A 22,572-nucleotide genomic window follows, 5' to 3' on the forward strand; every position below is an offset into this window, starting at 1 on the left:
TGTCATAAAGTTGTGCCCTACATAGGGAATAGGGTACCATTTGAGAGTTGACCAAACATCAAAGTATCTTAGTGGTAACAGGGCTGCAGGGTGAAGAGGTGAGAAGGAACACAGGACAGAACGCAGACTGCTGAAGGACTGGCTGCTTCAGAACAGAATGCAGACTGCTGAAGGACCGGCTGCTTCAGAACAGAATGCAGACTGCTGAAGGACCGGCTGCTACAGAACAGAATGCAGACTGCTGAAGGACCGGCTGCTTCAGAACAGAATGCAGACTGCTAAAGGACCGGCTGCTTCAGAACAGAATGCAGACTGCTAAAGGACCGGCTGCTTCAGAACAGAATGTAGACTGCTGAAGGACCGGGCTGTTTCAGAACAGAATGCAGACTGCTGAAGGACCGGCTGCTTCAGAACAGAATGCAGACTGCTGAAGGACCGGCTGCTTCAGAACAGAATGCAGACTGCTGAGACACCGGCAGTCCAACTTCTAACAGATACCTACTTTTCGAAGAGAAAAGCAGAGGGATCGAGGAAAGGAAGAAGGGATTGAGGGAAGGAATGAGGGATTGATGGAAGGAAGGAAGGAGAGATGGAAGGATGGAAGAAAGGAGAGATGGAGGGAAGGAAGGAAGGAAGGAAGGAAGGAAGGAAGGAAGGAAGGAAAGAAAGAAGGAAGAAGGGATGAGGGATGAAGGATGAGGGATGAGCGATGGAGGGAAGGAAGGAAGGATGGTTGATGACTGGCCTTCACATGATAAGTCCCATGTATTCCTTTGTGTGTGTGATGTCGTGAATGGCACCCTATTCAATACCTAGTGCATTATAGTATGGGAGGGAGGGAGGGAGGGAGGGAGGGAGGGAGGGAGGGAGGGAGGGAGGGAGGGAGGGAGGGAGGGAGGGAGGGAGGGAGGGAGGGGTGAGGTAGGAGATGAAGAGAGTGAGGGTTGAGGGAAGATAAGAAGAGAGGGAGTGGTGAGGTAGGAGATGAAGAGAGGGAGGGTTGAGGGAAGATAAGAAGAGAGGGAGTGGTGAGGTAGGAGATGAAGAGAGGGAGGGTTGAGGGAAGATAAGAAGAGAGGGAGTGGTGAGGTAGGAGATGAAGAGAGGGAGGGTTGAGGAAGGAGAAGGCAACAACAGCAGCAAGAAAGTTCCCCAATATCATCGTTTTCAGTGGGGCTCTGTGTGTGTGTGTGTGTGTGTGTGTGTGTGTGTGTGTGTGTGTGTGTGTGTGTGTGTGTGTGTGTGTGTGTGTGTGTGTGTGTGTGTGTGTGTGTGTGTGTGTGTTGGACCCCGGAGGTCTAGTTGTCCACTGTGGGGATCTTGCACACGAAGGGAAAGGCTTTGTCACAGCTGTTATCATTCCAGGACCTCAGCGCTGTCAGAAACACACACACACACACACGGCGCTGTTAGAGACAAAAACAACACTACATTGACTGACTGACTCATCAGCTACGGACGTATGTGTGTGTGTGTGTGTGTTTGTTTGTGTGTGTGACTCATTACACAGGTGTCTGTTCTGGCACCCAGTTGTGTGCGTGCGTGTGCATTTGTGTGTGTGTGTGTGTGTGTGTGTGTGTGTGTGTGTGTGTGTGTGTGTGTGTGTGTGTGTGTGTGTGTGTGTGTGTGTGTGTGTGTGTGTGTGTGTGTGTGTGTGTGTGTGTGTGTGTGTGTGTGTGTGTGATCAGCAGGGACACATACTTGGACAGAAACTCAGAGAAACACATCCGAAATGACCAATTATGAACCTATAGGGGTATCCCCTGGCTCTGTCATGAACCTTTAGATCATCCCCTGGCTCTGTCATGAACCTTTAGATCATCCCCTGGCTCAATCATGAACCTGTAGGTCATCCCCTGGCTCAATCATGGACCTGTAGGTCATCCCCTTGCTCAATCATGAACCTGTAGGTCATCCCCAGGCTCAATCATGAACCTGTAGGTCATCCCCTTGCTCAATCATGAACCTGTGTGTGTTTATGCATTATTATTTATGCATTATTGACTGCCTGTGTGTGTTTATGCTTATTGACTGCCTGTGTGTGTTTATGCATTATTGACTGCCTGTGTGTGTTTATGCATTATTGACTGCCTGTGTGTGTTTATGCATTATTGACTGCCTGTGTGTGTTTATGCTTATTGACTGCCTGTGTGTGTTTATGCTTATTGACTGCCTGTGTGTGTTTATGCATTATTGACTGCCTGTGTGTGTTTATGCATTATTGACTGCCTGTGTGTGTTTATGCTTATTGACTGCCTGTGTGTGTTTATGCTTATTGACTGCCTGTGTGTGTTTATGCATTATTGACTGCCTGTGTGTGTTTATGCATTATTGACTGCCTGTATGTGTTTATGCATTATTGACTGCCTGTGTGTGTTTATGCATTATTGACTGCCTGTGTGTGTTTATGCTTATTGACTGCCTGTGTGTGTTTATGCATTATTGACTGCCTGTGTGTGTTTATGCATTATTGACTGCCTGTGTGTGTTTATGCATTATTGACTGCCTGTGTGTTTATGCATTACTGACTGCCTGTGTGTGTTTATGCATTATTGACTGCCTGTGTGTGTTTATGCATTATTGACTGCCTGTGTGTTTATGCATTACTGACTGCCTGTGTGTGTTTATGCATTATTGACTGCCTGTGTGTTTATGCATTATCGCGCCTGTGTGTGTTTATGCTTATTGACTGCCTGTGTGTGTTTATGCTTATTGACTGCCTGTGTGTGTTTATGCTTATTGACTGCCTGTGTGTGTTTATGCATTATTGACTGCCTGTGTGTGTTTATGCTTATTGACTGCCTGTGTGTGTTTATGCTTATTGACTGCCTGTGTGTGTTTATGCATTATTGACTGCCTGTGTGTGTTTATGCATTATTGACTGCCTGTGTGTGTTTATGCATTATTGACTGCCTGTGTGTGTTTATGCATTATTGACTGCCTGTGTGTGTTTATGCATTATTGACTGCCTGTGTGTGTTTATGCATTATTGACTGCCTGTGTGTGTTTATGCATTATTGACTGCCTGTGTGTGTTTATGCTTATTGACTGCCTGTGTGTGTTTATGCATTATTGACTGCCTGTGTGTGTTTATGCATTATTGACTGCCTGTGTGTGTTTATGCATTATTGACTGCCTGTGTGTTTATGCATTACTGACTGCCTGTGTGTGTTTATGCATTATTGACTGCCTGTGTGTGTTTATGCATTATTGACTGCCTGTGTGTTTATGCATTACTGACTGCCTGTGTGTGTTTATGCATTATTGACTGCCTGTGTGTTTATGCATTATCGCGCCTGTGTGTGTTTATGCTTATTGACTGCCTGTGTGTGTTTATGCTTATTGACTGCCTGTGTGTGTTTATGCTTATTGACTGCCTGTGTGTGTTTATGCATTATTGACTGCCTGTGTGTGTTTATGCTTATTGACTGCCTGTGTGTGTTTATGCTTATTGACTGCCTGTGTGTGTTTATGCATTATTGACTGCCTGTGTGTGTTTATGCATTATTGACTGCCTGTGTGTGTTTATGCATTATTGACTGCCTGTGTGTGTTTATGCATTATTGACTGCCTGTGTGTGTTTATGCATTATTGACTGCCTGTGTGTGTTTATGCATTATTGACTGCCTGTGTGTGTTTATGCTTATTGACTGCCTGTGTGTGTTTATGCATTATTGACTGCCTGTGTGTGTTTATGCTTATTGACTGCCTGTTTGTGTTTATGCATTATTGACTGCCTGTGTGTGTTTATGCATTATCGCGCCTGTGTGTGTCTCACCGCTGTTCTGCCTGTACCAGATCTCGACACAGTCTTCCTTTTCGGGGATGCGGTGTATGCCGTCGTCAGGCTGGTTGCCATCCCAGTAGCTGTATCCATAGTTACTGCCGTCGGTCCACTCCAGAGTGCCCTCCTACAGTCAGGAATAGTATGACATGGTACATGTAACAACCTGGGCAGACTGCTTTAATGAAAAGGGAAGTTTAGCTAAAACCTAAAACTGACCCTAACCCGTCAGATATGACCTGTTAGCTGTTTCCCATGAGAGTTGTACTCGTAGTTATGACGGCTGGTTCAAACACCCGAGGTTAGAAACACCACTGATCTGGGGACAGCTTAGTGTTTTACAACCCTAACGGTTAAGGTTAGGATAGGGAGAAGTGTAAAACTGATCCTAGATCTATTCATAAAGAGGGGACTTCTACCCCTGGTCCATTTAAAGGGAGGGAGCAGATATACAGACTGGATGACATTAGTGATAATCAACACCAACCCTGGCTGAACCACTCAAACCTGAGTCTGCATCCTAACACTATTACCTTTATTTAACTAGGCAAGTCAGTTAAGAACAAATTTTTATTTACAATGCCTAGGAACAGTGGGTTAACTGCCTGTTCAGGGGCAGAATTGTGTGACAGATTTTTACCTTGTCAGCTCAGGGATTTGAACTTGCAACCTTCCGGTTACTAGTCCAATGCTCTAACCACTAGGCTACGCTGCCACCCCATTAGTGATAATCAACACCAACCCTGGCTAAACCAAACAAACCTGGGGCTGCGTCCTCAATGGATTCCTGTTCCCTTCGTAGTGCATTACATTTGACCAGAGACTAGCTCTCCTCTGATCAACAGTAGACTACTATAGGAATAAGGGGTGTCATTTGGGACGTAGGCCCTGTCTAGGTTCTCTATCTCTGGAGGTGATGGCTTGGTGACTCTGTAGTGGGTTTACCAGCAGTGTGTTAATGAACCAGCCTTTCAGTTCTAGAGTGAAATATCTACGTCAGACTGGCTTCCTATAGAGCTGGACTGACAGGCTCCTGTTGGATTCATTTTGTTTTTATTTGATCGTTATTTATACAGGGTTTTTCTCATTGAGATAACATCTATTTTCCAAGAGAGACCTGGTCCAATAGCAGCAGGGAGAACAACGTTTCAGACAAAACAACATGCATACACTAACACAACATTAAACAAAACTATAACCACACATACAGTACAACAAAATCATTTTACGTTAAAAAACATGGAAGTCTTGACTAAAAACAGCTGGCCTAAAGACAGTTACACTCTTCTATGGTATATACATCCTAAAGACAGTTACACTCTTCTATGGTATATACATCCTAAAGACAGTTACACTCTTCTATGATATATACATCCTAAAGACAGTTACACTCTTCTATGGTATATACATCCTAAAGACACTTACAGTCTTCTATGGTATATACATCCTAAAGACAGTTACACTCTTCTATGGTATATACATCCTAAAGACAGTTACACTCTTCTATGATATATACATCCTAAAGACAGTTACACTCTTCTATGGTATATACATCCTAAAGACAGTTACACTCTTCTATGGTATATACATCCTAAAGACAGTTACACTCTTCTATGGTATATACATCCTAAAGACAGTTACACTCTTCTATGATATATACATCCTAAAGACAGTTACACTCTTCTATGGTATATACATCCTAAAGACAGTTACAGTCTTCTATGGTATATACATCGATCAAGTGGTTTAAACTCCACTGACGAAACTAGATCATCACATTTCAAAATGTTCAGGAGAGAATTCCAGGGCCACGGAGCTAAGTAACTAAAACTATTTCTACCATGACCTGTTCTAGTTGTTGGTACTGTTAGAAGTAAACCCTCTGGGATCTATTAGCATATCCAGCAAACTGGGAACATTCCTAGAACATTAGCTTAGATTTCCATTAATTTTGTTTTATCTAACATTAGGATTATAACGTCCCAAAAACATTCAAATAATTATTCAGAAAACAATTTTAACTGAAATCTCATTGGAATGTTCGAACGTTCACTAAAATGTTATACACAACATCTGTAACAATCACCAAAGAAGAATTCCCCAAACGTTCTCATGAGGTTTCCAGATGATGTAACAATCACCAAAGAAGAATTCCCCAAACGTTCTCATTAGGTAGCCAGATGATGTAACAATCACCAAAGAAGAATTCCCCAAACGTTCTCATGAGGTTTCCAGATGATGTAACAATCACCAAAGAAGAATTCCCCAAACGTTCTCATTAGGTTTCCAGATGATGTAACAATCACCAAAGAAGAATACCCCAAACGTTCTCAATAGGTTTCCAGATGATGTAACAATCACCAAAGAAGAATTCCCCAAACGTTCTCATGAGGTTTCCAGATGATGTAACAATCACCAAAGAAGAATTCCCCAAACGTTCTCATTAGGTTTCCAGATGATGTAACAATCACCAAAGAAGAATTCCCCAAACGTTCTCAATAGGTTTCCAGATGATGTAACAATCACCAAAGAAGAATTCCCCAAACGTTCTCATGAGGTTTCCAGATGATGTAACAATCACCAAAGAAGAATTCCCAAACGTTCTCATTAGGTTTCCAGATGATGTAACAATCACCAAAGAAGAATTCCCCAAACGTTCTCAATAGGTTTCCAGATGATGTAACAATCACCAAAGAAGAATTCCTCAAACGTTCTCATTAGGATTCCAGATGATGTAACAATCACCAAAGAAGAATTCCTCAAACGTTCTCATTAGGTTTCCAGATGATGTAACAATCACCAAAGAAGAATTCCCCAAACGTTCTCATGAGGTTTCCAGATGATGTAACAATCACCAAAGAAGAATTCCCCAAACGTTCTCATGAGGTTTCCAGATGATGTAACAATCACCAAAGAAGAATTCCTCAAACGTTCTCATTAGGTTTCCAGATGATGTAACAATCACCTGTCAGGATTTGGCCAGGGTTGTTCCGGGTTTTGGTCAGTAGATGCCCCCATTGTGCTTTTTGTCCCTATGTTTTTCCCTTGATCCCCATTATTATTTGCACCTGTGTCTCGTTTCCCCTGATTGTATTTAAACCCTTTGTTTCCCTCAGTTCTGTGCTCTGTGTTTGTATGTTAGCACCCTGCCCTAGTGTTCTGTGTGCTCTTGTCGATTCCGGGTGACGTTCTTGTGGTATTCTGTTTTTTGTTTTTGTTTATTTTTGGTGAGTTTCTTTTGAGGTCTTTTTGTGTTTTACCTACCACCTTTTGGATTTGCCATTTTTTGTATTTTAGGATTTTTCCTTTATTAAATACACCGTCTTAAGTACTGCTGTGTCTGCCTCATCTTCTGGGTTCTGCTGTCTATTCGTGGCTCAGTTGGTTAAGTGACTGTTTCTCACTCCGGAGACCCAGGTTCGAAACCAGGTCCTGACAGAAACACAGAGCCAAAAATGAACCCAGAGGCAGCCAGTTCCCAGGACCTTTTTGCCACGCTGTCCCACCACCAGGAGACTGTCCAACGCCACGAAGCCGCCCTGGTTCAGCAAGAGGCCTTAATGGCTAGACATTCTCATCTTCTGTCGGAGATGCTGACTTCCATTAAGCAAATATCTGATCGACTTACCCCGGCAACAGTTCCCGTCCCAGTACCTCAGGTTCACGTACCCATGGCAGTTAACCCCCTGGCTGAACCTCGTCTTCCACCTCCCCAACGGTTCTCAGGTGATCCAAGTGCTTGTAAAGGCTTTCTCACTCAATGTTCTCTCTCCTTTGAGCTGCAACCCTCGTCGTTTCCCACCGACCGGTCTAAGATCGCATATATCATCACCCTGCTGTCGGAAAAAGCCCTGGCCTGGGCTACTGCTGTGTGGGATGCCCATAGTTCCTGCTGTGCCAGCTACTCTGCCTTTGCTGAGGAATTCAAACGAGTGTTTCAAGGCCCAAGCAGTGGTTCTGACTCAGCCAAACAGCTCCTGACTCTCCATCAAGGTTGGCGCAGCGTGACGGACTATGCCATCCAGTTCCGCACGGTGGCAGCAGCGAGTGGCTGGAACAACGAGGCGCTCACGGTGTGCTTTCTGAAAGGCCTTTCCGACACCATCCAAGATGAACTGGCCACTCGGGAACCACCGGACAATCTCGAGTCCCTGATCAAGTTGGCCTCACACATTGACCAGCGTCTGAGAGAGAGAGAACTCAACCGTAGACCTCTAGCCCCTATCAGTCCCAGCTCCGAGTCCCCACCTTTATCATCGCTGGCTCCACCGGAACCCATGCAGATTGTACGCATCTCCCAGGCTGAGAGAGACCGCCGGATGAGGGAGCGACGCTGTCTATATTGCGGCAAACCGGGCCATTTCCGTTCCACGTGTCCCGGGCTCCAGGGAAACGCTCTGTCCCGTACAGACCGGGGGAACTGTAACGGGAAACATAACCTCCTCCCATCCGTCCAACTCCCGTCTGCTCATTCCAGTCACCCTCTCCTGGGACAACCACAAGCTTCACCTTCAAGCCTTGGTAGACTCTGGAGCCGCAGGTAACTTCATGGATGGTGTCTGGGCGAAGGAGAATGGCGTTCCCTCTGAACCTCTAAGTGACCCCATGAGGGTTACTACATTGGATGGAAGCCCTTTGGGATCTGGACTTGTCACTCATGTCACTACCTCCTTGAGACTTTCAGTTTCACAACACCAGGAATTGATGAACTTTCATTTGATCTCCTGTTCCGAGTTCCCTCTCGTCCTTGGATACCCCTGGCTTCACAGCCATAACCCTCACATCGACTGGTCTGTGGGCACTATCAAGCAGTGGGGTCCTACGTGCCAAGCTACTTGTATTTTCCAGAATTCCCGAGTTCTACTCCCGAGTCTTTAGAATCCATCGACCTGACCCGAGTTCCCGAGTGTTACCATGACCTCAAACTGGTGTTTAGCAAACAGAGGGCCACCATGCTACCACCCCATAGACCTTACGATTGCCCCATCGACCTGTTTCCGGGCACTTGCCCCCCCAGGGGTCGGATCTTTTCCCTATCTCCACCCGAACGAGCTGCTATGGATACCTACATCAAGAACGCTCTGGAAGCAGGCCTCATGCGTCCATCCACCTCCCCGGCGGGAGCAGGGTTTTTCTTTGTGGCCAAGAAAGACGGTGGATTACGTCCTTGCATCGACTACCGGGGACTCAATGACATAACCGTCCGTAACCGTTACCCGCTACCCCTTATGGCCACAGCCTTCGAGCTGCTCCAGGAAGCAGTTGTTTTCACTAAGCTTGACCTGCGGAACGCATACCATCTTGTGCGGATCAGACCTGGTGACGAGTGGAAGACCGCTTTCAACACGCCTACTGGTCACTATGAATACTTGGTGATGCCCTTCGGCCTGACCAACGCCCCAGCGGTGTTCCAAGCGCTCATAAACGATGTGCTTAGGGATATGCTTAACATATTTGTGTTCGTTTACTTGGATGACATCCTCATCTTTTCGAGCTCCCTTCAAGAACACACTAAGCATGTCAGACAAGTACTCAAACGCCTCCTGGACAGCCATCTGTACGTTAAGCCGGAAAAATGTGAATTCCATTCATCCCGAGTACAATTCCTGGGATTTGTAGTGGAACCCGGTCGAGTCCAAATGGACCCTAGGAAGGTAGGGGCGGTAGCGGATTGGCCCACCCCCAAATCCGTTAAGGATGTTCAGCGTTTCCTGGGCTTCACAAACTTTTACCGCAAGTTCATCAAGAACTTCAGTTTGGTGGCAGCTCCTCTCTCAGCTTTAACCAAAGGTGGCAATGCAAGGTTTTTGTGGGGAAGAGAAGCTGAGACTACGATGTGGGGGATCATGAACTCCTAGCGGTTAAGATGGCATTGAAGGAATGGAGACACTGGCTCGAGGGGGCTTCTCACCCGTTTCAAGTGCTTACGGACCACAAAAATCTGGAGTATATCCAGCAGGCGAAGCGATTGAACTCTAGACAAGCTAGATGGTCTCTTTTCTTCAATCGATTCCAGTTTATCCTCACCTATCGGCCCGGGTCGAAGAATCTCAAACCGGATGCCCTGTCCCGAGTCTACGCTCCTGCCATTCGAGATGACACGGACATGCCTGTCCTTCCTGCTGCTAAGATTGTGGCTCCGATCTCGTGGCAAGTTGAGGATACCGTGAGACGTGCTCAAGCTAGCGAACCGGACCCTAAAGGAGGCCCTGCCAATCGGTTGTTTGTCCCCAAGGCAGTGAGGACTCAGGTCCTTCTGTGGGGGCACTCCTCTCGCCTCACCTGTCATCCGGGCGTAGGTCGCACCTTGGAGTTCATCCAGCGTAAGTTCTGGTGGCCTACCATAAGAGAAGACGTTGCCACTTTCGTCAATGCCTGCCCCGTGTGCTGCCAGGGCAAATCTTCTCACCTCCGCCCTCAAGGACTCCTTCACCCTTTACCTGTTCCCCACAGACCCTGGTCCCATATCTCATTGGACTTTATTACTGGACTTCCTCCATCCCATGGCAATACTACTATCCTAGTCATAATCGACAGGTTTTCAAAGGCGGCCAGGTTCGTCCCTCTGACTAAGTTACCTTCTGCCAAGGAAACGGCTGAGTTGGTAATTAATCATGTGTTCCGAGTCTTCGGCATTCCTCAAGATGTGGTTTCTGACAGAGGTCCCCAGTTCGCCTCAAGGTTTTGGAAGGCCTTCTGCCAACTCATGGGGGCTTCTGCCAGTCTATCTTCAGGGTACCATCCGGAGTCCAACGGCCAAACAGAGAGGATGAATCAAGAGCTGGAAACCACCCTCCGATGTATGACTCGTGACAACCCGTCCACATGGTCATCCTTTATTGTTTGGGCCGAATACGCGCACAACACCTTGCGCTCCTCCTCCACTGGTATGTCCCCGCACGAGTGTCAGTTTGGCTATGCTCCTCCATTGTTCCCGGACCAGGAGGCAGAAGTCAGAGTGCCTTCAGCCTTGAGGTTCGTCAGACGCTGTCGGCTTATGTGGAGGAAGACCCGTCTTAATCTGATGCGTTCCTCACAGAGGTATCAACAACAAGCCAACAGACGTCGCCGTCCCGGGCCTACCCTGCGCCCCGGCCAGAGAGTCTGGCTTTCCACAAGAGACTTACCTCTACGGGTGGAGTCTCGCAAGCTGTCCCAAAATACATCGGTCCCTTCAAGGTTGCCAGGAGAGTTAACCCAGTTTCTTATCGCCTACACTTACCCAGATCCCTTAAGATTAATCCCACATTTCATGTGTCATTGTTAAAACCTGTTGTTTTTTCTCCCCTTGTCCCGGCAGACAGACTTCCCCCTCCGCCTCGTGTCATTGGAGGCCAGCCGGCTTATACCGTCCACCGGATACTGGATTCCCGCCGGGTGCAGCGGTCCTGGCAGTATCTGGTGGACTGGGAAGGCTACGGTCCTGAGGAGCGCTCCTGGGTTCCTGCCAAAGACATCCTGGACCCTGACCTCATTCGTCAGTTCAGGGTCCTCCACCCTGAGAGAGCTGGTAGGAACGTCAGGAGCCGTTCCTAGGGGGGATTCTGTCAGGATTTGGCCAGGGTTGTTCCGGGTTTTGGTCAGTAGATGCCCCCATTGTGCTTTTTGTCCCTATGTTTTTCCCTTGATCCCCATTATTATTTGCACCTGTGTCTCGTTTTCCCTGATTGTATTTAAACCCTTTGTTTCCCTCAGTTCTGTGCTCTGTGTTTGTATGTTAGCACCCTGCCCTAGTGTTCTGTGTGCTCTTGTCGATTCCGGGTGACGTTCTTGTGGTATTCTGTTTTTTGTTTTTGTTTATTTTTGGTGAGTTTCTTTTGAGGTCTTTTTGTGTTTTACCTACCACCTTTTGGATTTGCCATTTTTTGTATTTTAGGATTTTTCCTTTATTAAATACACCGTCTTAAGTACTGCTGTGTCTGCCTCATCTTCTGGGTTCTGCTGTCTATTCGTGGCTCAGTTGGTTAAGTGACTGTTTCTCACTCCGGAGACCCAGGTTCGAAACCGGGTCCTGACATCACCAAAGAAGAATTCCCCAAACGTTCTCATTAGGTTTCCAGATGATGTAACAATCACCAAAGAAGAATTCCCCAAACATTCTCATTAGGTTTCCAGATGATGTAACAATCACCAAAGAAGAATTCCCCAAACGTTCTCATTAGGTTTCCAGATGATGTAACAATCACCAAAGAAGAATTCCCCAAACATTCTCATGAGGTTTCCAGATGATGTAACAATCACCAAAGAAGAATTCCCCAAACATTCTCATGAGGTTTCCAGATGATGTAACAATCACCAAAGAAGAATTCCCCAAACGTTCTCATTAGGTTTCCAGATGATGTAACAATCACCAAAGAAGAATTCCCCAAACATTCTCATGAGGTTTCCAGATGATGTAACAATCACCAAAGAAGAATTCCCCAAACGCTCTCATTAGGTTTCCAGATGATGTAACAATCACCAAAGAAGAATTCCCCAAACATTCTCATGAGGTTTCCAGATGATGTAACAATCACCAAAGAAGAATTCCCCAAACGTTCTCATGAGGTTTCCAGATGATGTAACAATCACCAAAGAAGAATTCCCCAAACGTTCTCAATAGGTTTCCAGATGATGTAACAATCACCAAATAAGAATTCCCCAAACATTCTCATTAGGTTTCCAGATGATGTAATAATGTTTTTAAAACACACTGCCACAACTTAATGTGAGTGGGAACGTTCTGGAAACATCAGACAAAAGTTCTACACAAACATTGTCTTATCATTATCACAACTGGATTGTTTTTGTCTTATGAGAACATTTGCCGCAACCGAACGAATGTTCTGGGAACTTTCACAAAAACAATTTTGGTTTGCTGGGTAGATGTATAGTAATCTAGAAAATGTTTACTTTAAAGAAAATGTTTTTAAATATATTTTTACATTTTACATTTTTATGTACACATAATATACTTTAACAGTATGCATTAAGATGCCTGTAAAATAATGAAAGTGTCCAAATCGAATGTAAACATTAATACGTGCATTTCTATAGCTTCCTAAATCTATTCTAGTGCCGAGAGGAAGGCACAGCGTTTTCAACACAGTGTTTTAATTTGTTTTACTATTTTCTACATTGTAGAATAATAGTTAAGACATAAAAACTATGAAATAACACATACGGAATCATGTAGTAAGCAAGAAAGTGTTAAACAAATCAAAATATATTTTACATTTGAGATTCTTCAAAGTAGCCAGCCTTTGCCTTGATGACAGCTTTGTATACTCTTGGCATTCTCTCAACCAGCTTCATGAGGTAGTCACCTGGAATGTATTTCAATTAACAGGTGTGCCTTGTTAAAAGTACATTTGTGGAATGTATTTCCTTCTTTCAGCCAATTGGTTGTGTTGTGACAAGGTAGGGGTGGTATACAGACAATAGCCCTATTTGGTAAAAGACCAAGTCCACATTTTTGGTTCCAACCGCCGTGTCTTTGTGAGACGCAGAGTCAGTGAACGGATGATCTGCGCATGCGTGGTTCCCAATGTGAAGCATGGAGGAGGAGGTATGATGGTGTGGGGGTGCTTTGCTGGTGACACTGTCTTTGATTTATATAGAATTCAAGGCACACTTAACCAGCATGGCTACCACAGCATTCTGCAGCAATACGCCATCCCATCTGGTTTTGGCTTAGTGAGACTATCATTTGATTTTCAACAGGAAAATGACCCAACACACCTCCAGGCTGTGTAAGGGCTATTTTACCAAGAAGGAGAGTGATGGAGTGCTGCATCAGATGACCTGGCCTCACAATCACCTGACCTCAACCCAATTGAGATGGTTTGGGATGAGTTGGACTGCAGAGTAAAGGAAAAGCAGCCAACAAATACTCAGCTTATGTGTGAACTCCTTCAATATTCTGGGAAAAGCCTTCCAGATGAAGCTGGTTGAGAGAATGCCAAGAGTGTGAAAAGCTGTCATCAAGGCAAAGGGTGGCTACTTTGAAGAATCTAAAATCTAAAATCAGTTTTAATTTGTTTAACACATTTTTGGTTACAACTTGATTCCATATGTGCTATTTCATAGTTTTAAAGTCTTCCCTATTATTCTACAATTTAGAAAATAGTAAAAATAAATAAAGAAAAACCCTTGAATGAGTAGGTTTGACTGGTACCATAAATCCTAGTTGGAAGATTGTTTGTATTACGTCTGAGGAGACATCTGCAGAGATGGAATTCACGATAACTGCTGCAGATGTCAACCCCCAGAGAACATTACCTTAAAAAGACACGTACAGTGTGTTTGTCGACAACATACGAGGTAGTGATTATCCAGTGGTGTTTAATAGGGTTTCTGGAAAACAACCCAGAAGATTCCGGGAGGGAATAAGCAGGAAATCCAGAATCCTGGGAATTCTGGGAAAGATCCTGGAACGTTTGAACCCTCAGTGCTTACCTGTCTCCTGTCGTGAAGGCCGATCCATATGTCTGTTGGTATCCCTGGGATACGGCTGTTGACAAGATCGTAGACGAACACATTCTCCTCCCAGCTGAGAACTCAGACAAGGGATGGTTAGAGTTAGAGAGAGGTGTCTGTGTGTGTGTGTGTGCGGTGTGAATGTGTGTGTGTGCGTTGTGTGTGTGTGTGTGTGTGTGTGTGTGTGTGTGTGTGTGTGTGTGTGTGTGTGTGTGTGTGTGTGTGTGTGTGTGTGTGTGTGTGTGTGTGTGTGTGTGTGTGTGTGTGTGTGTGTGTGTGTGTGTGTATCCTCTCACCTGTAGTGTGGCAGTGTGTGGACCTTTGTGTGTGTGTATATGGACAGGTATCCCTCTCACCTGTGTACGGAGGTGAGTTTGGCAGACTTGAGACCGTTGGAGAATTCAGCACAGTACAGGTCAGCCTCGGCCCAGGTACGGTTCAGAGGGAAGAAACGGTAGCAGTGACCTTCAAACTCAGTCCAGAACAATGGACAGGTGACGGGAAGGCCTGGTTCTGGCAACTGGAGGGGGAAGGCTGGGGGAGGAAGGGAGGGGAAGGGAGGGGAAGGGAAGGGAGGGAGGGGAAGGGAGGGGGAGGGGGAGGGGAGGGGAGGGGAGGGGAGGGGAGGGGAGGGGAGTGAGGGAAGGGAAGGGAAGGGAAGGGAGGGGAAGGGAAGGGAAGGGGAGGGAAGGGAAGGGAAGGGAAGGGAAGGGAAGGGAGGGGAAGGGAAGGGAAGGGAGGGGAGGGGAGGAAAGGGAGGGAAGGGAAGGGAAGGGAAGGGAGGGGAAGGGAAGGGAAGGGAAGGGAAGGGAGGGGAGGGGAGGAAAGGGAAGGGAAGGGAAGGGAAGGGAAGGGAAGGGAAGGGAAGGGGAGGGAAGGGAAGGGAGGGGAGGGGAGGGGAAGGGAAGGGGAGGGGAACGGAAGGGAAGGGAAGGGAAGGGAAGGGAGGGGAGGGGAGGGGAAGGGAAGGGGAGGGGAACGGAAGGGAGGGAGGGAAGGGAAGGGAAGGGAAGGGAAGGGAAGGGAAGGGAAGGGAAGGGAAGGGAGGGGAAGGGAAGGGAAGGGGAGGGAAGGGAGGGAAGGGAAGGGGAGGGAAGGGAGGGAAGGGAAGGGAAGGGAAGGAAGGGGAGGGGAGGGGAGGGAAGGGAGGGAAGGGAAGGGAAGGGAAGGGGAGGGAAGGGAAGGGAAGGGAAGGGAAGGGGAGGGGAACGGAAGGGAGGGGAGGGGAAGGGGAGGGGAGGGAAGGGAAGGGAGGGGGAGGGAGGGGGAGGGGAGGGGAAGGGGAGGGGAACGGAAGGGAGGGGAGGGGAAGGGGAGGGAAGGGAAGGGAAGGGAAGGGAAGGGAAGGGGAGGGAGGGAAGGGAAGGGAAGGGAAGGGAAGGAAAGGGAAGGAAAGGGAAGGGAAGGGGAGGGAAGGGAGGGAAGGGAAGGGAAGGGAAGGGAAGGGAGGGGAGGAGAGGAAAGGGAGGGAAGGGAAGGGAAGGGAAGGGAAGGAGAGGGAAGGGAAGGGAAGGGAAGGGGAGGGAAGGGAAGGGAAGGAGAGGGAAGGGAAGGGAAGGGAAGGGAAGGGAAGGGAAGGGAAGGGAAGGGAAGGGAAGGGAAGGGAGGGAGCAGGGGGTCAGGAGATGGGAAGAGGAGAGAGGCAAGAGAGGGGGAGGTAAGCGAGAGCGGGTGAGAATAGAGAATGAAAGAGAATAGGTTACACTGCTCTTAAGTAATTGTGAATACTCCGCGTTTAATGTTGTCCTTGTCATGTTCATTATCAAGTTAGACTGCAGCACTCCTATCCCAAAGTTTACAGAAGTATTTTCCAAACGTTTTCTATATTCTGAAGTGATACCCTCATCATTCTGAAGTGATAACCTCATCATTCTTGATAACCTCATCATTCTTGATAACCTCGTCATTCTGAAGTGATAACCTCATCATTCTGAAGTGATAACCTCATCATTCTGAAGTGATAACCTCATCATTCTGAAGTGATAACCTCATCATTCTGAAGTGATAACCTCATCATTCTGAAGTGATAACCTCATCATTCTGAAGTGATAACCTCATCATTCTGAAGTGATAACCTCATCATTCTGAAGTGATAACCTCATCATTCTGAAGTGATAACCTCATCATTGTAGGCTATGCGTTTTAAATGTATGTATTTCAGACCTTGACTAATAACGTTCTGCACTATGTCATGTTTCAGGAGGACCCCAGGAAGAGCAGCTGATGCTTTTGCAGCAGCTAATGGGGATCCAATTAAATACCAAATTGTCACGTGTTTATGCACTTACCCAAAGCTAGACTTTCAGTCACTCTGTATCCCTTCACCAAGACTATCAGTCACTCTGTATCCCTTCACCAAGACTTTCAGTCACTCTGTATCCCTTCACCAAGAGTTTCAGTCACTCTGTATCACTTCACCAAGAGTTTCAGTCACTCTGTATCACTTCACCAATACTTTCAGTCACTCTGTACCACTTCACCAAGACTATCAGTCACTCTGTATCCCTTTACCAAAGGTAGACTATCAGTCACTCTGTATCTCTTCACCAAGAGTTTCAGTCACTCTGTATCCCTTCACCAAGACTATCAGTCACTCTGTATCTCTTCACCAAGAGTTTCAGTCACTCTGTATCCCTTCACCAAAGGTAGACTTTCAGGTCACTCTGTATCCTATCTCTGTAGACTATCAGTCACTCTGTATCCCTTTACCAAAGGTAGACTATCAGTCACTCTGTATCTCTTCACCAAGACTATCAGTCACTCTGTATCTCTTCACCAAGAGTTTCAGTCACTCTGTATCCCTTCACCAAAGGTAGACTTTCAGGTACTCTGTTACTGTATATGTTGAAAGAGGACAGGCTGCACTTCTCTTAACATGTTCAGACTAGGGCCTCACATGTTGCGCAGAGGTCTAAGGCACCGCAGTGCTAGAGGCGTCACTACAGACCCGAGGTCGATCCCGGGCTGTATCACAACCGGCCGTGATCGGGGGTTTCATAGGGCGGCGCACAATTGGCCATCTGGGTTAGTCATCTGGGTTAGTCATCTGGGTTAGTCATCTGGGTTAGTCATCTGGGTTAGTCATCTGGGTTAGCCATCTGGGTTGGCCATCTGGTTTAGTCATCTGGGTTAGTCATCTGGGTTAGTCATCTGGGTTAGTCATCTGGGTTAGTCATCTGGGTTAGCCATCTGGGTTGGCCATCTGGGTTAGTCATCTGGGTTAGTCATCTGGGTTAGTCATTTGGGTTGGCCAGTGAGGGCTTTACTTGGCTCATCGCACTCTAGCGACTCCTTGTGGCGGGAGGGGCGCCTGCAGGCTGACCCCGGTCATCAGGTGAACGACCATACTCTCCCTAAAAATCTAAATAGAGGTGCATGGCAGAGACACAGATAGCAGACGTTCTCCTGAAACTACACGTCTCTGAGCCCGCTTGATTTCCAATAGACTCCGGATACCCCAACTAAACTCTCACAACAGCTACATACATGTCCGTTAGACTCCAGATACCCCAACTAAACTCTCACAACAGCTACATATATGTCCGTTAGACTCCAGATACCCCAACTAAACTCTCACAACAGCTACATACATGTCAGTTAGACTCCAGGTACCCCAACTAAACTCTCACAACAGCTACATACATGTCCGTTAGACTCCAGATACCCCAACTAAACTCTCACAACAGCTACATACATGTCAGTTAGACTCCAGGTACCCCAACTAAACTCTCACAACAGCTACATACATGTCCGTTAGACTCCAGATACCCCAACTAAACTCTCACAACAACTTCCATCATGTTAGTTCAATTCTTCTTCTTTTATCAAAACCAGTTAGATTAAATCCAGCCACACAGCCTCCAAGGAGAAGAAGAAACAACCAGAAACAAGATTTCTTGAAGTTAAAGAAATGACAAAAGGCAGTTTATAAATCTCTTGAAATATTACAACTAAAACAGTAAACACAGACACAATTGTCTTGAGTAACGAGGGAGAAAAACGGCTAAATACTCTCATGAGAAACAAGACATTGTAACATCAATAAGATACATCTAGAAATATCAAATAAAGGTTTAAAAGACTGTACATGTCACAGTATAGGCATGTAGTCATGCAATTTCTATATGAGAACATGCATCTAGTCTCTAGCTCCACCAGCCCTAGGCGGTCTCTCCCTCCAGCTGCCCCAGGAAGGAGTCCTGTGGTCAGGTTGGCTCCCTGCTCATGCCCCCTGATCCTCTGGTTCGGCTGGAAGCCTGGTTCTTCAACCCGGGTGGTTAACTAACAAAGAAACAAAGAAACTAACAAACTAACTACCTAACTAACTGACCAATCAATCACTCAAACAAACAAATGTGTTTATAAAGCCCTTTTTACATCAGCTGATATCTCAAAGTGCTGTACAGAAACCCAGCCTAAAACCCCAAACAGCAAGCAATGCAGATGTAGAAGCACGGTCGCTAGGAAAAACTCCCTAGAAAGGCAGGAACCTAGGAATAAACGTTCATAGATGACCAGCAGGGTCAAATAATAATTATAATCACATAATCACAAGCTAGCTACCTAACTAACTAACGGACTAACTGACTAACTAACTAACTAACTGACTGACTAACTAACTAACTGACTGACTAACTAACTAACTAACTAACTAACTAACTAACTGACTAACTAACTGACTAACTAACTGACTAACTAACTGACTAACTAACTTACCAACTAACTAACTAACTGACTAACTGACTGACTAATTAACTAACTGACTAACTAACTGACTAACCAAATGTGAGTGACTAACTAACTAACTAACAAATTAACTAACTAACTAATTAACTAACTGACTAACTAACTGACTAACTAACTAACTAACTAACTGACTGACTAACTGACTAACCCAATGTGAGTGACTAACTAACTAACTAACTAACTAACTAACTAACTGACAAACTGACAAAGTGACTAACTAACTAACTAACTGACTAAGTGACTAACCAACTAACTAACTAACTAACAAATTAACTAACTAACTAACTAACTAATTAACTAACTGGCTAACTAACTAACTAACTAACTAACTAACTGACTAACTAACTAACTGACTAACTAACTAACTGACTAACTAACTGACTAACTAACTAACTAACTAACTAACTGACTGACTGACTAACTGACTAACCCAATGTGAGTGACTAACTAACTAACTAACTAACTAACTAACTAACTAACTAACTGGCTAACTGACAAACTGACTAACTAACTAACTAACTGACTAAGTGACTAACCAACTAACTGACTAACTAACTGACTAACTAAATAACTAACTGACTAACTAACTAACTAACTAACTGACTAACTAACTGACTAACTAACTAACTAACTAACTAACTAACTAACTAACTAACTAACTGACAAACTGACTAACTAACGAACTAACTGACTAACTAACTTACTAACTAACTGACTAACTAACTAACTAACTAACTAACTGACTAACTAACTAACTGACTAACTGACTAACTGACTAACTAACTAACTAACTTACTAACTGACTAACCCAATGTGAGTGACTAACTAACTAACTAACTGACAAACTGACTAACTAACTAACTAACTGACTAACTAACTAACCCAATGTGAGTGACTAACTAACTGACTAACTAACTAACTGACTAACTAACTAACTAACTAACTAACTAACTGACTAACCCAATGTGAGTGACTGTATATAGAGCATTGGAAGATGCTGTCACCTTTCCCCTTCTAGGATACCAAAGACTACCAGGAATACATTGGGTTTATTTTACCTCAGTGTATTTTAATAAATACTTTCTTAACACTTATTTTTCTTAAAACTGTTTTGTTGGTTATTAAGGGCTTGTAAGTCAGCATTTCACTGTAAGGTCTACTACACCTGTTGTATTCAGCAATTCACTGTGAGGTCTACTGCACCTGTTGTATTCAGCATTTCACTGTAAGGTCTACTACACCTGTTGTATTCAGCAATTCACAATAAGGTCTACTACACCTGTTGTATTCAGCATTTCACTGTAAGGTCTACTACACCTGTTGTATTCAGCAATTCACAATAAGGTCTACTACACCTGTTGTATTCAGCATTTCACTGTAAGGTCTACTACACCTGTTGTATTCAGCAATTCACAATAAGGTCTACTACACCTGTTGTATTCAGCAATTCACAATAAGGTCTACTCTACCTGTTGTATTCAGCATTTCACTGTAAGGTCTACTCCACCTGTTGTATTCAGCATTTCACTGTAAGGTCTACTACACCTGTTGTATTCAGCATTTCACAATAAGGTCTACTACACCTGTTGTATTCAGCAATTCACAATAAGATCTACCTACACCTGTTGTATTCAGCATTTCACAATAAGGTCTACTACACCTGTTGTATTCAGCATTTCACAATAAGGTCTACTACACCTGTTGTATTCAGCAATTCACAATAAGATCTACCTACACCTGTTGTATTCAGCATTTCACAATAAGGTCTACTACACCTGTTGTATTCAGCATTTCACAATTAGGTCTACTACACCTGTTTTATTCAGCATTTCACAATAAGGTCTACTACACCTGTTGTATTCAGCATTTCACAATAAGGTCTACTACACCTGTTGTATTCAGCGCATGTGACAAATAGAATGTGATTTGATCTTCTTCAATGACTCTACCCAGACGAAGCACATCTTCCTCCCCCAAGCGTTTGTTCACCGCCGCAGCCGCCACAACTAAACAGCAGTACTCACCGTGTGTGATCTTGACGTTGGTGGAAGGGATGGTCCTCGCAGGACGAGCCCAGAGGAGCAGGGTCAGACACAACTCCCAGCAGAGCATCTTCCAACAGAAACTCAGGAAGACAGGCAGAGAGAGAGGGAATCTAGATCCACGGACTCGGAATATGGGTGTGTGTTTGAGTGTGTGTGTGTGTGTGGCTCTTCTTCTGTGTGATGAGAGGGGGGAAGTGCAGTGTGTGTGTGTGTGTGTGTGTGTGTGTGTGTGTGTGAGAGTCAGTGTTGAGTAGAAGCTCTGGGAGATTAGATGATGTCTCTAAGTCTTGCGCAGGAAGAAATCAGTGTGTGTGTATGTGAGAGAGAGAGGGGGGGCAGAGAGAGAGAGAGAGAGGGCGGAGAGAGAGAGAGATCGAGAGAGAAAGGGCGGAGAGAGAGAGAGAGAGGGCAGAGAGAGGGAGAGAGAGAGAAAGCGAGAGAGAGAGAGTGGGAGAGGGAGAGAGAGAGGGAGAGGGAGAGAGAGAGAGAGAGAGAGAGAGAGAGAGAGAGAGAGAGAGAGAGAGAGAGAGAGAGAGAGAGAGTGGAGTGTTCATTTTATTGTTTATTTCACTTTTGTTTATTATCTACTTCACTTGCTTTGGCAATGTTAACATATGTTTCCCATGTCAATAAAGCCCCTTGAATTGAAAAATGCTCCCCAACCTCTTCTTGTTTTGCAAGGCTTCTCAGTCGATCACATTATTGGCTCTGCAAGGGAGAGAACGAAAGAACAACAGAGAGAAAACTAGAGAGGAGAAGGAGGAGAGAGAGACTCACACCCAAATACACATGTCCAACACTGAAGGGGGAGGGGAGAAGACTTTAACCCTCAACACTGAAGGGAGAGAAGACTTTAACCCTCAACACTGAAGGGAGAGAAGACTTTAACCCTCAACACTGAAGGGAGAGAAGTCTTTAACCCTCAACACTGAAGGGAGAGAAGTCTTTAACCCTCAACACTGAAGGGAGAGAAGACTTTAACCCTCAACACTGAAGGGAGAGAAGACTTTAACCCTCAACACTGAAGGGAGAGAAGACTTTAACCCTCAACACTGAAGGGAGAGAGGTCTTTAACCCTCAACACTGAAGGGAGAGAAGTCTTTAACCCTCAACACTGAAGGGGGAGAAGACTTTAACCCTCAACACTGAAGGGAGAGAAGTCTTTAACCCTCAACACTGAAGGGGGAGAAGACTTTAACCCTCAACACTGAAGGGAGAGAAGTCTTTAACCCTCAACACTGAAGGGAGAGAAGTCTTTAACCCTCAACACTGAAGGGAGAGAAGTCTTTAACCCTCAAAACTGAAGGGGGAGAAGTCTTTAACCCTCAACACTGAAGGGAGAGAAGTCTTTAACCCTCAACACTGAAGGGGAGAAGTCTTTAACCCTCAACACTGAAGGGAGAGAAGTCTTTAACCCTCAACACTGAAGGGGGAGAAGACTTTAACCCTCAACACGGAAGGGAGAGAAGTCTTTAACCCTCAACACTGAAGGGAGAGAAGTCTTTAACCCTCAACACTGAAGGGGTGGAAGACTTTAAC

At 45.3% G+C, this 22,572-nt stretch overlaps 1 protein-coding gene across 1 annotated transcript; it reads right to left on the minus strand.

The window, feature by feature from the left end:
• Positions 1–921: 921 nt before the first annotated feature.
• LOC135553781 (C-type lectin domain family 19 member A-like) lies at positions 922–21,315 on the minus strand. The gene is made up of 5 exons (XM_064985728.1): positions 21,013–21,315; positions 14,599–14,776; positions 14,222–14,315; positions 3,779–3,911; positions 922–1,375 (listed from the first exon to the last, which is right to left on the minus strand). Exons 1-5 carry the CDS (start codon positions 21,098–21,100, stop codon positions 1,299–1,301), a joined length of 570 nt encoding a protein of 189 aa, XP_064841800.1. The 5' UTR covers positions 21,101–21,315; the 3' UTR covers positions 922–1,298.
• Between the last annotated feature and the right edge of the window lie 1,257 nt (positions 21,316–22,572).

This window comes from Oncorhynchus masou, chromosome 14 (assembly GCF_036934945.1).
Source record: "Oncorhynchus masou masou isolate Uvic2021 chromosome 14, UVic_Omas_1.1, whole genome shotgun sequence".
Lineage (NCBI taxonomy): Eukaryota > Metazoa > Chordata > Actinopteri > Salmoniformes > Salmonidae > Oncorhynchus > Oncorhynchus masou.